Source organism: Haplochromis burtoni, unplaced genomic scaffold (genome assembly GCF_018398535.1).
Source record: "Haplochromis burtoni strain Fernald_Lab_line unplaced genomic scaffold, NCSU_Asbu1 Contig_111, whole genome shotgun sequence".
In the NCBI taxonomy this organism is placed as follows: domain Eukaryota; kingdom Metazoa; phylum Chordata; class Actinopteri; order Cichliformes; family Cichlidae; genus Haplochromis; species Haplochromis burtoni.
The window spans coordinates 1,043,490-1,060,968 of record NW_024582472.1 but is presented as its reverse complement, the minus strand read 5'-3'; the positions used below and the strand labels follow the sequence as shown (position 1 = coordinate 1,060,968).

The 17,479-nt window shown below is 38.1% G+C and overlaps 1 protein-coding gene across 4 annotated transcripts; it reads right to left on the bottom strand.

Annotated features, from left to right (window-relative positions):
- Positions 1-2,512: 2,512 nt before the first annotated feature.
- prodhb (proline dehydrogenase (oxidase) 1b) lies at positions 2,513-16,677 on the bottom strand. Of its 4 annotated transcripts, XM_005928855.3 has the most exons (14): positions 16,074-16,671; positions 15,039-15,247; positions 12,017-12,051; positions 11,770-11,919; positions 11,558-11,622; positions 11,363-11,479; positions 11,114-11,187; positions 10,526-10,607; positions 9,703-9,795; positions 9,128-9,274; positions 7,746-7,921; positions 6,787-6,885; positions 6,592-6,680; positions 2,513-5,576 (listed from the first exon to the last, which is right to left on the bottom strand). In XM_005928855.3, exons 1-14 carry the CDS (start codon positions 16,416-16,418, stop codon positions 5,386-5,388), a joined length of 1,872 nt encoding a protein of 623 aa, XP_005928917.1. In that variant the 5' UTR covers positions 16,419-16,671; the 3' UTR covers positions 2,513-5,385. The 4 variants fall into 4 exon arrangements, 3 of the variants coding, with proteins under 3 accessions (XP_005928917.1, XP_005928918.1, XP_042079368.1); XM_005928856.3 differs by lacking the exon at positions 6,787-6,885 and having other exon boundaries at positions 16,074-16,674; XR_006054693.1 differs by lacking the exons at positions 2,513-5,576; positions 6,592-6,680; positions 6,787-6,885 and adding exons at positions 6,892-7,214; positions 7,371-7,568 and having other exon boundaries at positions 16,074-16,677.
- Between the last annotated feature and the right edge of the window lie 802 nt (positions 16,678-17,479).

The window sequence follows — 17,479 nt, the reverse complement described above, 5'->3', positions numbered from 1 at the left end:
CTGTATTAGTATGTTAATAGACTTTGGTATTATTATTAATTAGTTTTAGCCCAATTATTACTCCCTTCCCAAAGTTCATGACCATAACTAAGTTCAGGTGTAGATTGATTGATAAATTGACAGTTTTGCTTTCATGCTAATCTCTTTACCAAAATAGACCAGCTCCAGTGCACACCCTATAACTGGAACATACCCTCTGTTCTCACTTCTTAAACATGGGAAACTACGGAGCCCCGCAGGGGACATGGGAGAAAAAAAAAATAGGGAGAAAAAAAAAATTAAGACGGACTTTTGCGAGATCTCGCAAAACAAACTCGGGATCTCGCAAAACTTTTGCTCCAACAATGGCGGCAGCTACTTAGTTGTAATATTACTCTTTCTGGGTCACAAAATACACTTTTAAGATATTTTGAGGCGTGAATGTAGTTGTGTAAACGTCAGATACCTGCTCGGTTTACAAGACATCACATATTTGCAAAAGTGCTCCGACGTTTTTGGAGATCTGACACCCACTAGCTCGAAGCTAACGGGAGGTCGAGACCTACTACAGCCGGGAGGAACACCGCTTTCCCGGCACAGCCGACCGGGAGCTCGAAGCCTCGACCTCCCGGTCGGCTTCGAGCTGGCGGCCTCCGAAGAATGCGGCTAAAACTTTTGCGAGATCTCGTAATACTTTTGCGAAATCCCGAGTTTGTTTTGCGAGATCTCGCAAAAGTCAGTCTTAATTTTTTTTTTTCTCCCTAATTTTTTTTTTCTCCCATGTCCCCTGCGGGGCTCCGTAGGAAACACATTCCCATGGATGTTGCAAAACCATTCCATTCCAATTCCAAGACAACCCAACAAAATCCAGGGCCTTAAGGAACTAATTAACGAATTTTATCTTCCCCAGGGCCTATGGAGTTGTTTAACTACCTCAGTGTCCTCACCTCTAGTGATGGGCACATCATCCCCCTCGACCCTAGGCTCTGCTTCTTCTATGTAAGGCGTGCCAGCGGGAACTGTAGCTCAGGTGGTGGAGCAGATCACCTATTAATTATAAGGCTGGTGGTTCAATCCCAGTCTACATGCCAAATATCCTTGGGCAAGATACTAACCCTCCACAACCCAGTTGGGTCATTTGAGCCATTTCGACGGCAGACCCATGTCAATAACATTACTACAGAGTGTAGCGCAAGTACAGCCGTGTGGTTCAAGTCCTTATGAATTCTCCTTTATATCAATGCATAACATGATGAATGATTAGGAAAAGACATGCACGGTAATTTTGGGGGGCTGTTATGGACCGTCTAGGGGTGGCCAGACCATAACATAAGGGTGATCCATCCCCGTCCAACCCCAAGAAGCACATCACACAATTAGTACAGTTTGATGGTGACTTATTTACAATGAGTGGATTTAAAACAGGGAAAGGAGCAGACTATAACTTTAGGGTGGACCTAACAGCAGAACAGCAAACAAAAAGGAGCCTATCTCAAGGATAAATCAAACTTGCCTACTCAAAAGAATTAAACCAAATGACAGCAACTTACCTCCCTAACTAACAAAAACTTAAGAAAACTGTAATTAAACAAAAAGGCAGTCCTACATGCTCCTGTGTAAAACAAACATCACTAGACAGGTAACAAAGTCTGCGGGTTGGGATGGGCCGAGGATTAATGGCTGGCTGTCCATGGCGGTGTCATCAAATACGTTGCCAGTCCGCAGGAACCGACATTAAGACAGTCGTAACAGGGGCTGTTTGACTCTAGTCTTGATATTTGTTTTTTTCATTATCCTTTTGCATAAAACATCTGACCTATTATTTATATATTTATTATTAGTAGTATTATTATTATTACTATAGTTCTGTTATCATAATGAATATCTTAAAAAAACAAACACTATCAGCAGACATTTGTTTGTTATATGGACTGACACCTGGTGTGTGTGTGTCGGTTGTGTGTGTGGGTGTTGTTGTGTGTGTGTGTGTTTGGTATTCAGTAATAAGGGTCTTTCTGTTTTTAACTGCACTGTGTGGTTTTGGTTTGTTTCACTAGGGGTTATGTACTGAACTATTAATTAAAGGTCGTCTACAGAGTAAATAAGCATACAATGTCAAAGTACATTTGTAAAATGGATGCAGACTATAGAGCATAGCCTATTAAGTATTTTTCAGGAACCATGTGTGAGGTATTCATTAATTAGGACTAAGCAGCAACGTTTCTGGTTTGTTGTGTTTCTGTAATTACTTAGGATTTTATGCATACCTTCTTGTTAAGCATTGCCAATTATTTTACCAGGAAATGTCAGTGTCTTGCAGAAAGTTAACAGCCCTTCCTCCTTGTTAGACATTTGAGCCAACTTTGTCTCAGATGTTGTTATAAAATATTGACAAGATGTCATGCAGCATTTTCACTGATGCTGAGTTATACTGTGCTTGTCATTCTGACTGGCCATGTAGAAATGATCTTGTGATTATGGTGCAATGTCAGGAAATAGAGTCTATTGTCTATTCTTGGAAGTCTTCTTTCTGCACTTTTCTCTATTTCCACTTTATTAAGTAATATTTGTATGGAAGAAGAAAACAATTTAAACACCATAGCCAACTCATCGGCCTTCAAACTAATTAAGCCTATAAACAGCTAACTTAATTTTACCGTTTCCGGTTCGCCAACTTTTGGCTGACCCAGGCAATTAAAATTGTGTAAATGTTAGGTGTCAGGTGTTACGACAAACTGCATGTAAGGATTTTACAAAGATAAAAAAAAATTAAAAACTCTTCCTACTTTCTCATTCAGAATGACTTTTTTTACTATTTATAATTTACAATATAGTTTTGCACACTTCCCCCGAAGTTTCCTCTTAATTTTAACATTATCTTAAAATTGAGGATATGATTAGAGATGTTGAAGTTAATGTGCATTGGCCTAGTTATCTATTTTGTGCACTGTGAGCCACTAATCTCTCAGTTTGCTGTCAAAAGATAAAAAAAAACCAAAACATAATACTCTTGGATGGCTCAAAGCCACCATACTGTCACTTTATCTATTGGCATACAAATCCTGATTAGAGCTTAAGTGACGCCTAGAATGCGGCAACAATCCAATCTAGCCTTTGTTCTACAGAAAAACAAAACTTTTCAAAGTCACACCCCTGAAAATTGATGTTCTGTATGTATTTAAACAAAACCTGTCACAGTGTAAGTAGTCATTATTTGAAAAACCCTGGGCTGTTGTGTTCCAAGCCAATGGCCACAGCCAAGACACAAACTTAGGTCCAAAATGGTAGAAACAAGAGCCCAAAGAAGCCAGTTATGTATGCCACACATCACATCTTGCATAATACAATGTCAACATTCATTATATAAAGTAAATTAGTCTATGCTGATGTTATTACATTCTTGTGTGCTTTTGATGTAGAGAGAACTGTTGCTGTGCTTAGAGCTTTGCTGACCTAGAACTTGGGTAGAATTTTTCACTTCTGAATCTACTCATGCTAACCAGAAAAACTCCACTACCCTATAAGAAGGGATTTATTGGCAAATGTATACCCAACGGCACATCTTACATCAAAAGTAGACTTGATTCTTAATTAAACTGATAGAACACAGCAACGGTGACACCTCCGCGGTGCTCTGCCTCAGTAAAACTGGACAGCCACTAAAGTTTCTTCTGAGTAATGATTAATGCATCCAATTTCTGTGAACTGTATTGAGCATAGCATCATGGGTAATTAAATGATGGTCTACAGAGCACCGACTGCTCTCATAAAATGACAAGGCCATAATTATCATGAAGCTTGGTTACCCTCTGACTCAAATACTAATTGCGCATCAATAACCAAGCAGAATATGTCACCAAATTAAAACCTCAAACAACTCAAGCTGTACAAACAGTTCAAAGCTATAGCATTTCCGTCAAAGACATCAAAAATAAGCATGACTTCACATACTTTATATTCACATATTTAGCAATTTCACAAGCATATTTGGTAAGATGCAAATTCAACAAATACATTCTGAGTTAAACATATTTACATTGTCAAAAATCAGAATTGCACAGAGTTGTCTAATGTAATAGATAGTGCTCCAACATGCTAGGAGGTATCTTTGTTGTAAGAGGTCCAGTCTGTCAGACAGACCAGAAAAACAGATATCAATGCCAGATTCAGGGGGCTTTCAGCCTCTTGAGACCAGATTTAGCTTGCTTTATAGACCCCCCAATTGGATAAGGGCATGCTGTAGATCAGTCAAAATGGAGAAACAAGACAAAGTGCCCACATCAACAAGCCACAAACAATGAGAAAGAGCCTCAACAATTCAACTATAACAGAGACACAGATTTAAACGTTCACTTCTCCACCAGCATGGCATCAGTACTCAGCCTATTAACCATAGAAACAGAACCACAATCACAGGAAGGGAAGAAAACTATTAATAGGTAGGAAACTATAACGGAGATACACTTCAGTGATAAAGCCAAGAAAATACTTAATCAACCTTTTAAGACTAATAGGATTAAATTATTGTTGATATTATTGTATTTGCTTTACAGTTACAAAGCTCATCGTCAAAAAGATTGATCAAGAATTAAAAACTATATGTTTAACAATTATTTATGAGACTGAGCAGACAGATGGTTAAGAGATCTGGGATTGATCTGAATTAAGTTAAGAGTTGGATTTAAAATCAAGATTTGGACATGAATTGACCAAAATTGGGGAAACTTTCAGTCTGAGTATAGAACACATACTGTGGGCAAAAATATAACTTCTCCTAGTGAATATAATAACAAAGATGAAGAAGAAAGATGTGCTTTGATGAGGCAGTTATACTTCTTCATGACACATAAACTTGTATTGTTTTAAAAATGTCAGTGCAACCTCAAAAACAAACATACAGTACTGAGAAGCACATATACAGTAGATATACCTATATAGTTTACTTTGCTAACATTTATATCAAGCATGTTATTCTTATGATTCCCGTTCTCCTTGAAAATAAATAGAGCAATAAAAAAAGATGCCCAGCCCAGTCTTGTTGACATTTTAGGAAGTCCTTCTGGAGCAGTAAAGTTGCCCATATGATGGATATTAGAGCTCTACAGACAGTGGGAAAACAAAATGAGAAATGCTTATGGATGTAGAGGTGCAGAACAGAAGGAGTGAATGGAGTGAAGGTGGATAAAATCCTGCAAGAGCAGAATGCTGAAAAACACTAGTAGGAAAAAGAAAAACTAGTGACCTATGTAAATAGTCCATCAGTAAAAAAAAAAAAAAAATTCAAAATATAGATTAAAACAAGAGATGTGCTTAAAAAAGACAGCACAGGCAGCTATGATTATGGACACTAACCAAAGAACCAGATAAAGAAACCCTCAATAATCTTTACTAAATCTTTTGTTCTTTTCAGTACACTGGTTTGTAAAGAAGCTCTCCAGAGGCAAGTCTCCGTTTCAGCTCTTTCCAAAGCAGTTCCCTCTCCTTCTGGGCCCCCTTCATGAAGCCTCGGTTCTCCTGTGCTCTCCGAGACAGGTAGGGCATTACCTCATTCACTGGTCCATAGGGAACATACTTATAGACAGGGAAGCCTGCCTGGCCTGGAGAGAAACAAAAGAAAATGGGATTGATAAATGTAGACAAAAACTATTTCTCTCTTTATTTGTCAATATTATGAAATTCCTTTTCATAAAATATCATTTTGACTGACTAGTTTAAATGACAGGAGAGTATACTTTTTACAGATTATATTGGACAAACTCTATAGAACCACAGCATGAGCATCATCTTGATTGGTTTCTCTCACTGAATGTTTGCTACGATCTGTGTAATCAGACGAGACTGCAGTATTTGCACTGACATCCTCAGTTTACAGCATTTCTATTTGAAGATTTCCTCTCGTCTGTCAGTTAGGCTCGCACACTGTGAAACTGCTTTGCCAGGGCTTAACTCTTTAGCTCTGTCGAAATAAATGTTGTTTTAACTAATCCATCCAAAACATTATAACATGATACAATAAACTCTGCCCTGACAAGCACATCCTGAGTAACAGCTTATCTGAAAACTGAATTATAAAAACTAACTAAGGTACATTTGGTGCAGTAAGTGATGGACAAATAATATGGGTCTCAGCTCCAGTCTGCTTTATTTTATGAAACAACTTCTTTATTGTTTCAGGATTCAAAAGCAGTGCTGGCAGCTCTATCCCTCAAAAAAGCAACAAAGAAACACATGCCTGTCTCTTTACATCAATACTGGTCAAGGCCATGTCAGCTTCAGCCTCACATTGACAGACAACTGCCTGCCACCACTATGTCTAGCTTTGACTGACAAACAAAGCGCTGAGATCCAGGAGAGGCACTTCGTTAAGAGGACTGTTCAATACTGAGGTGTCTTGGCTCATATGTCATGCAGACTGGCTTCTACATGTGCACTCCTTGGGGCCTGTGAGGTACGTTTGTGCAACTTAAAGGTCTTATGACAGAGTTGAAAGCATCACAGGGTGTATGGCCTGTCTGGCTGGCACTGTCAAAATTATTCTTACTATTTATGACAAGACAGATTGGTACCTAGACATTGCATGGTTGTGTATTTCTGCTTCTGTACTTTTCTTACCCAGTGGGAAGCTGATTTGATCACACATGCCAAGTAGCTGACCAAAGTATACCTTGTTTTCTGTGGGAATGAGACCCAGCTCATTCATTCTGATTGAGAGAGGATAAAAATATAAGCATGTTTATACAGATGCAATTTTGTATGAAAGAATTATAGTTTTAAGTTTCAAGTTACTGGATACAGCATAAAATTTGCCTTGTTAAGGTGTGTTTCACTGTGTCTTCATTGTGGGAAGCCACCATTACATTTGCTTTTCTGTTGAGTGCAATCTCATCCAACACATAGTCCAAACACCTTGCACAAATACATGACACACAACAGGGACAATTAAGGTAGTCATAATAATGGGTTTGTTTGTCTTTCAAGTAGGAATTAGTAACTTCTTTTATATTGTTCACTATAAAATATGCATTTTTATTCTATTGTGCTTACACTGTTTCATGGCACATTGAAATAAATCAATTTCATCAGCAGATCACATTTATTGTAAGGTGTGGGACTACTTTTACAAACCTATACTCCATAAAAAATCTCTATAAACATCAAGTATTCACAGTATGTAAACAGAAATCTGGCCCTGTTCATTTGTTTCTCTGTTAGTAAGGCTATATTAATACACATATCGTTAGCTTCATAGCATAAGTGCCTAAGTCATTTTTTGGTCAAATTGAGATTTTTGCCTAACTTTACTCCCCTACCACTGCTGCATCATCCTGTCCGTCTGAAACACAAAACACAAAAAAATGACTTAGGCACTTATGCTATGAAGCTAACGATATTCATAATCACCATCTGCATGTTCTGAATCCACCTCATGTTATACTGTATCCAATTAAGCATCCTGAGTTTTTTCTTCATTGATTACATTATTCCATCAAAATCTTCTCAAACTCTTGAGACGAAAGCTTGTTGCCATAAGAACAAGACTGCAGTAACTCCAAATAAAAGACTCTGTCCCCTGTGGTGTTATCCGGTGCCTAAAAGGTTGACAGTTTAATTCTGTTATTTTAAAAAATTTAAAAAAATTAAAAAAAACTACAGTAAGCAGACTGTTCCTCTCTGAATATGAAAAATGAGAGCTTGGCTAACAGCAATCAAACTCTACATGTGTAGATTTATGCAGAACAAACAGACTGACAAGCCTTGGCTCTTACCTGTGGTACATCCTATTGGTTGACTCATAGTCAGGGTTAATAGGGTCTTCATATCCAATCTCTTTGGCCCTTTCTCGCTCCTGATACATGTAGGCCCCACGCACCAGCTTGGCAGCAAAGTGCCAACCCTCACGTCGAGACAATTCTACATCCATAGTTACATTGTCATAGGCCTCCTGCAGAACAAAAAGGAGGAGCACCGACTCATGAAAATCAAGTCCTCTAAGTTTAGGTACCAGTTTTAAAACATGTTTTATATACAGAGCTGAAAAACAAACAAAAAAAGAACTATGGAAGACAAACTCTGTAAAACAAAACAACTGTCCAATGTGGAGATGATGTATAGCACCACAGCATATCAGCACAATGGCAGGGCCGAGGGCGATGATTTGGGCTTGGTTTGCAGCCACAGGACCTGGACACCTTGTATTCTACGTATGCGGAAGGATTTTAGATATGAGCTCATTAGTTAGCTTGGATCCAAAGGACAAAAGAAAATATTTTATAAGAATCAAGGTATTAACCTCTCAATCAACTCGAGACCTGTGCCTAAACAAATGCCCACTAGTGAACCAAAGTAACAACCGCATAGTGAAATGTTTAAAAATTCCTCCAAATGATTTGAGAGACTGCAGAAGTCCTACAGAAAATAATGACTTCAAGTTTTTCCTGTAGGCGGCTCTATAAACTATTGAACTATGAGGAGTATTTGGTTTTTCACAGGATTGCACAAAGCTCGGTGAAAATTTTCTTTTTTCATGACTGTAAATGCCAGCAACATAAAAAATAAAACACTCACAATAAACCTTGTAGTTATGTTGTAACCAACAGATAATATTCTAAAAATACAACTATTATGAACCTATTATGAACCTATGCACTTTTGATATCATAATGATAATAATAATGCTGGGAAAAACACACAAAAAATAAATCACCATATTTCCACCACTATTGTTTTCTCGTCTTTGTCGCGTCACTCTTTCGAGCCCAGCTTGGCTGACTAATAGAAATCTGTTTACATGCTGGCATTTGGACCTGTCACAGCATGTTTTCTTCGATAAAAATTACAACGGCTGTGTCAATGGATCTCATTAATAAAGAGAGGAATCTCCATCTGTTTTGGTTTTATTTGTTTGGGGTTTTTTAGCTATTTTCAACAACTGTTCATTGGATCTATTTCAAACACACTGAATATATTACTAACCTAAAGAAGCACATTGTCAAAACTTGAGGTTTCTTGTGAGCTGAGAACATGGATTTAATCACTCAGTGACAATAACAATCCTCCCATTCACCACAGAAACATTTTGCATAAGCAAGGCATTAGTAGAAGTTTGCAGCTTTGAAGATCTGTTTTTGTGCCCGCTGTAGGCCCCGACCTTTAGGTAGCATTGATAGGTGTTGAAAATGACAGGCTTTTCTCCGTTGTAGGTCCTCTGCATCTCCAGTGTTAGTCTGCTAATGGCTGGCTGGAAATAGGTTTGCTCTGCATCCACCATCAAACGAACACCACTCTCTAGGGCATGCTGAAACATGAAAGATCTCATTATTTTGGTGTAATATCATCTAATATCCTAGAGTTTCATTAAAATAGTTTTCAAGGTTGAATTAATGAACATTTTTTATTAAATAAATGAAACAAAAGAATCAGTGATTCTTAACACTGTGACATTAAAACACAGTAATAATAATAATAATCCCTGTAATTTTTTTAATTATTATTATAATTATACCAGTGCAGCTTTTATAGACTATAGTAGCTATATACTTATGGGAATTATATTATATTTACAAGATTTACAAATCTCATTTAACCGACACACATAAAAACATCTTACTAATCGCATATAGTTGATCTATAGGTGTTTATTCATAGTAGTTAAACAGCAAATTGCCTCTAAGTGTGGGCATGTTCATGTATGGTAATCAGTCCTTGTGGCTGGTATGTAATTACCTTCGCCAAGACATCTACACGCTGTAACATCCGCTTCATTTGTTGATCCTCCTCTACAGTGAACTTCCCCAGCAGAGGCTCCAGCTTACCTAGCTATGAAAACAACCCAGGAGAGAATCCACTGTGAGATACTAATAAACCAAATATCACACAGCATGACACCTATTAGTCTTCCCACTTTATGGATTCTTCTTAATCCAGGGCTAAGTCATTCACCCTAGAAATTCCAATGAATGATGCAGAAAATCTGCAGTTAAAGGTTGCAGACTTTTAAGTAAATAAAACTCCAAATGGCTGTTTACTATTTGCAGTGTAATTGAGCTGATTGTGTTCAAGGTCTGGTTATAGTAAAATAACTTCAGATAAGAACATTTAAACTTCAAAAAGCACTTCATTTTCACTATAGCAGCCAGAGAGCAAATGACCATTTAGTAATGAAATCCTTATTTTAAATGTCATCACAATTAATTACTAATTTTGCTTCAGTTTTTCCAGTTGCTTCTGAAATGAACATATTACAACAGGGAACAAAAATAACTGGATCAATAACAACAGCCTATGGCAGCTACAGTACATATGAATGAATTGCTTAGAAGTCAGAATTAGCTCAGCAGGTGCAGCTGACACTTAAAACTCTCCTGCCTGCTACAACCTGAAAGCATGCCAAACTTGGAGCAGTATTATCTAAGTCAATTGTAGTCTCCAAGGAGTAATGGTAGAAATATATTTTAAAAGTGTTTCTTAATTTTGAAAACTGTTTTCTTTAATCTATTGTATCCCAACAAAAAAATCTCTCTCTTTTTCAGGATTCTATGCTACTGACCTCTACATTTGGAACAACAAGCAGATCCGATATCTTTGTTCTGTCATCTATTAGGCTGTTCCAGTCAAGCATGTCAATGCATCTGTCAGGAAAAAGGATGGAAAGTATTACAGGAACAGGGTTTTGGTGAAACTATTACCAGTATCTTTTTGTTACCAGAATCTTTTTTGTTTTTTGTTTTTTTGTCTTACTGGCCACTTTGTGGATAATTATGTTTTTAAAGTCAAAGACATATTTATAGCTACCCCCTTTTTATTATTAATCATTACTTTTATTACTTGCCAAATTTTGTCAGGTTAGCAGAAAGGAAAGTGATGATTATTTCTTCCATTTTTTAGAAGTAGTAACATATATTAAAGGGATCGTATTTTATAGTATTAAACATTGTATAAAATAAATTATCAAATGCATGAACTAAGAATATCTTCTTTAGTTTAATTTACTTTTCGAAATTAATATTAGTTTAAAATTTCCATACAATTTTTTTTCATGAATTACTTCTTCTGCAAAACTGCTTCACAACTAATGAAATATTTATCTGTGTCAACACGTCTTTTATAACTATTTGAGAAGTCCGGTCTCGCTTACCCTGTCGAGTCCTCTTTCCTTCCTGTAAACCAGCCATAGAAGTCACCATTTGCACCCAGTTTGGTCATGAACTCCTATGAGAATACAGAGATTTAAAGTTCTGCACAACACACACTAAAAACGTCTTGCATTATCCCAGTTGTGCATTTATGGAAATGTAAAACCTATCTGACATGTTTAGCACATATTACACAAGTATCACCATAATTCATCAATGCGAAAAACATGGAAAAAGAAAAAAAATACTACCTGCAGTTGTGTAAGCTCCAGCCTCTGCTCTAAGGCCTCCAAGCCATCTTTACCCTGCTGTGACGCTAGGAAGGTGAAAAACCGCCGCCATTTCACCAGCACCTCTGAGAACTGGAGCTTTTGTAGAAAAAAAGTAGTGTCATTCAGCAAAACTAAAAGCTTACACTGACTTTTTCATCGCTCTTTAGTGCCTACCAGAAACTGAGGCCGTCCTAGTGCAGTCATTTTGATGGCAGAAAAACCATCCATTGAACTCCCACCTACAAGTGGCACATAACATTAAAATAAATGAAATGACAAAAAACTAAAGATAACAGTGTGATGGTACGATAGAATGATGTCTGGTGTCATAGACTACAACTTCAATGCAAACACATACAAGTGTGGCTTCTCCTGTGTTTGCCTACCAGACGCTTTGATGCATTTGATAAAGGTTTCCATATGTTGGTCACATTTGGCCTCGTCAGCATAGAAATATGTGCGGGCTCCGGTCACTCCCCCACGGCGGTCGCTGAATTGTTTGTGCGCTTGATATTTTCTCTCTCTGTGGTCCTTGCCTGTGAGTGAAAAACACATTTGCATATCATTACTTTTGATTACATCTCACAGTACAGTTTGTCCACAAATGAGGGGGAAAAAAATAAGGCAGCTTACCTATGTTCTCTTTCTCTGCAGCAGACACACATGAGCTAAAACAGAAGTTATATGAAAGGATAAAAGATCATGGTCATGAATTTAGGCAACTTCAAAAATGTGAAAACTTGCACTTTTTTCTGTGAACATTGTGGTCTTGTGGCAGTGGCATGCTCGAGGCTGCAACTGTGTTTACTGATGCTTTGCTGAATTGCTGCTGCTCACCCTCTGCAGAGGGGAGTTGCACCATCACTCCACACTTGACCTATTCCCCCCTCATCATAAGGCACAGGGGAGCTCATGTAACCAAACAGATGACTAAACAGTAAGCATCCTGGACATCAGAGACATCAAGAGGCTTCAAAGCCAGGAAAACTAAAGGGAGCCATATTCTTTTAACTTTGCTTGCTTTTGACAGGGACTCTTTTTAAAAGCAAAATCTACAATGGAGTCCATCTGACATGGTCTAAAAGTGTACTATTTTAAATGTTGTGTTTTTCTTTTGTCCTTCCCTTGCATGATAGTGTTTTATATACAATCTGCTTATGCTTAAAAATAAGAGAGAGATTTACTATTTCCTAGAAATTTTTTTGCTGTCGTTCAGATACTATTGATTGATTTTCAGCCCTAAAAAATAAGACGCCAAATCTCCGAAAATTAAATTGAATTAAACAGCTTCAGTGGACAGTGTCGGTGTCAAATAACATTTGTGTTACGCTCTCTGTGTCACATTTGGGATATATTTTATCGCCAGCACAAAACACTGGCACCCAGCTGCTTTAAAAAGCATGCAAGCCTTCAAAAGCGTGCATTTGTCAAATCTAAAGTGTAAAACTGGGAATGTATTTTTAGTATAGATGGTCTACACATCTAAAGGCTGTCACTGTAAATATAATGCGTTCAACATCAAGCTAGGATTTGCTTCTGTTCCTTATACTGTATCTTCCTTCTTTTGGAAGAAACTGACTAATGTTGTTGCTATCTTGACATATGACTGGAGAACTTGTCAAACCTGCTGTCTCAGATCAAGCTGGCTTAATGTGCCTTGTCCTACAGTCTCAATGTTTGAAGGTGTATGTTTGGCAAACAATATCTTTCTAGGCTCAGATTTGATACCTCGCTTGATGTTTCTAAGCAGGCATCCCCCAACACAAAGGATATCAAAGCTGTGCCATGACATCTTGTTACTAGTGATGAGGTCTAAAAAATATATGCAGTTAAAATAAAAGGGAGTTTATAGCAAAGAGCTTACCTAGAAGTTTTATCACTTTACAGAATGTGATAGGATGACAAAAAATTATGTCTGGCTCAAGATGTTATCACTGTCAGCTGTCACTCTATGTCAACAGACTTAACCATAAGATACCTGACTAGAGGTAGCCCCATTTATTCATCACATCTGAGCTTTATAAAACTAGAGAAATTCTGAGAGTTAGAAAAGGTCAGTCTTTTTTCCTCAATATTAACTTTTTTGCTAAGTATATCTGACAAGTACATTTGTCATTTTTACTTCAAAGAAAAAGGAATCAAAATATTCCCTTTTCTCTACTGATTTGTCTCTGGAACATCTCCAAAGGGGACCAAAATGGCACTCGTGCATTACTCATAATGCATGAATGCCCAAAGCTGAAACTAAAGTAAAAGTCCTGCTATTGCCCACAGAGATACTGCTTGCAAAAGGTTTGCACTGTTGTCCAAGTTTACATCATCTCACAGATCACTTAGGAATCCCGTCACACGAGCTGCACGAGGCAATACCTAGCAAGTGAGAAATTCTCTTCAGCCAGCCAATTCCACACTAGAAAGCCACAAGTATGCCAACAATTCATGGTGTAAAGAAGATCGACCTCCTGGCTGCAATAAAAACACATCTATATTTGGTATTAAACTACAAGAAAATGCAAAAAATTTGCTTTTGCTTTGTGTTGTTTTGTTTTTTTAATCTGTAATATGTGTAATACAGACAAGCATAGCCTGAATTCAATGTGTCTTTGACAGTAATGGCATGCAATTTTGGGCCTGAACCAATTGTGAAATTCTAGGTCAATACTGATATGTAAATAAAAAAGGGTATAGATGATTTTTTTTGTATTCCCCATTTTGTGCAACAGGGGAGAAAATCATTATCAAGAAATAAATTTTTTGAGTTATTTCCTCCTTCACCACATTATAGCTGTTCTCACAAATGAATTCCAGGTTAAGTTAAGTCAGGGCACTGTCCACAATTGCCCTGCATCCTGTACAGCATAACAGGAGATAATACCAATCAGAAGTGTTCATAAAACTGAAATTACTCACTTTGGTTTAGGTGAGAGCTGCTGCATGGGTAAGCAATTGTCTGTTCTATTCTCAGATGGATGCATTAGACATTACACCGACATTTTACCAGGGCGCTGGCAGGGTAAAAACTGTTAAATGTGCAATTCAGCTGCGTCAACCACTTGTTTTCTCACATACATCTCCACTGGGTGGTTTTGATAAACGTTCAGGGCTGCAGTACAGGTGTGAAAACAAACAAATTAGGGACAAGGGATCCAAGAAATCAAGACTAGAACATTATTAGGACACAGCAAATATCAGCCACTGCAATAGTTGAAGGTCATTTAAAATTAATAAGCTGATGGCAGTCGGCAAAGCAAATACTGCCTAATATATTGGTACATCACTGTGTAATACCTTTGACCTTATCCAACCAGATGTGGTTGGATAAGGTCAAAGGTATTACACATTACAAAGGTGAGGTGTGGGGGGGCTGGAGCCTATTCCAGCTGACATTGGGCAGGAAGCAAAGAACAGTCTGGACAGGGCACCAGTCTATTACCCATGCTAACACATTCCAAACCTTCAACCAATTTAGAATTACACATTCATCTCTGGTGCATGTCCTTGGACAGTGGAAAAAAAACCGTGAGCCCAAAGATGTGCACGTTAGGCAACAAGCATGTCAAAACCCAAAACCTTCCTTCTGTGAGGCAACAATGGTTATCACTGTAACGGGGTTGAGTCTATTGTATTATTAACTAAAGCAATAGAATTTTCATACTCCATTTCTTTCCGCTCCGCTTCCTCCTGACTGATGTCTTCCTCAACACTATAGTCCAGGACAGAGCCAACGCCGTAGGAGTGGTTCTTCTGAATCAGTGGCTTGATGTCATTGTGGTCCTCACCAGCCACAAACTGACCATAAAATGTCATCTTCATGAACTGGTCAAAGGTTTTCTGGCCTAGAATCTTCTTAGCCAGATCCATTACCTGGGCAAAAAGGGAAGGACATTACATACATTACATTTCTGATTAGTAATTCTAATATGTTTTGGGCTTTCATCATGTCTTTTACATCGTCCCCATTGATTATGTAAATATGTGTGCCATGCTGGATGTGTTTTAATGCACTCTACTCCCATGTATATAACACATTTGCTTAAAAGTCTTAGATGAATGGAAACTGCCTTGTGCCCTGATAGATTTATACAGCAGCCTGTATGCTAACAGTACACTACAATAACAGGACAGCTGAGGTTATGTAACATGGACTAGATAGCTGAAAAACAGGTTGCAACTTGAGAGGTGTGCATTGCATTTAAGGGTGGAGCGGAAACTGTTAGGCCTGTCTTCATATGAGAACATATATAGCCTACAGTACATTACTTTACATACAGCCTATGGTTGAGATTTGATCAGCTGACAGAACTTTTGTTTACCTTCAACGCTACTTATGGCTGACATAAATGGGAATATTCCCATATTGTTTGAAAAGAAATTGTCAACATCACTGTCAATGCTATATCTATTAGTAAAAAATAACATAGTAGCAATTAAATTGTATTATATAGTATATAATATAATATTGTATTATACTATACAATTTATCGTCCAGTGACTTGCTTACACCTGTTTTCTTTGATTGTGACATCTCATTTGCTTGTTATGCGAACGTTTCACATAGAATTCAGTATTTATGCTCAACTTTATTTTTAAAAAACTGTAATTAGAAAGTGATCTGAACACCTAAAGGCACATTAACAAACAGACTTCGTGTTAAATTGCCGGGCTGCGCGGTGAGATAGCGCCTCATTACCTCTTTGTTCTTATCAACCAGGAAGTCATATGAACAAAGTTTGAAAACCACCAAACTTCTGAGAAGCTCTAATGAGTCTTTGCTCTTGTAAGCCTCCCGGGTCTGCTCAAAGTCTACGGAGATCTCATTAGCAGCGGCGGCGGCGGTGCCTTCTCTCCTTCTCCCTCCTCTCCCAGACAGTCCGGGACACTCTGACCCGCCGCGGCTTCTGACACCGTCATGCTCCGTCTGGGCCGTCGAACTGGAGGTCACGGTGCAACGTACTGCTCGGTTTAAGACTAACCGTTTAAAGTGGATGTCCGCCCTCGCCCGTTTGAGGGCTGGCACGGTTTTGACGTAAAACATCAGCGGATAGCTGGCCCGGGTATCAGCGCTGAGGTGAAGCTAGCACACCAATAGTGTTTGCTAGCTGCGCGTGCCCAACTGTAAACAAACTCGGGCCGGAACGGGCACATTATCATCACTTGGTTGGTGGTTTGAGACGGTGACGCACTCACGGCTTCCTTCCCGAAGTTTCCCGCATCTCTCCACCAGCGCGTTTTTTTTTCTTTTTTTTTTGTGAGCACGTTGCGTTGTTGTGGGTATTTTACTAATTGGCAATGCTGTCAACTTCCGCAGAAAACACGAATTACCATGACGTGTAGAGGTACAAAAAATGCTTGTATTACATTCCACTTCACATTAGGTATTTTCCTAATAAACATTTTGTTTACTGTGTTAGACTCATGGATTAAATGGCAATTTCTTAGGATATAACTTAAAACATTAAAATAAGCTATATTGGTATTTCTGCAGCTTCTGTAGTTGAATTTGCCATCACTTTGGTATAGCTACATATATCGCTTCGGCCTCCTTCCTCTGCTTGTTCTCAACTACTACGTCCGGTATCTAGAAGTCCCACAGGTCATTCTTATCCAACCTTGGGGGCGTATCCCATTTTGACCTCGGGACTTTCAAGGCCATACACTGCGCAGATGTACTATGTCAGCCACTTGGTTATGTAGTTGCATGTATGCACTGTCTGCTAGCATCGTGCAACAACACCGTCTGCATACATAGATAAATAGTACCCATATGTTATTATCCAAATTATATTAAAAAATTATGCTTTATTATGAAATGGGCACATTGCATGATCATGTCAGACCTTTACTCAAGTTTTCTTGGATAAAACTTTGTTTTATCACCTGTAAATTAGTATCCATTTGGGCGTTTCCATCATTTCAGCAGTGGTTGTTTTCCATTTTTCGACGAAGCAATATGTTGTAAATGTGTAGGACACAACTTAGTCAAAATTAAGTTCACAGAAGACACTGCTATATAGACAAGAATGTGAAATGCTGCAGTTTGTTCAAATGAATTCATGGATACAAAATCACTCATACAAAAGTGATATGTTCAACTTA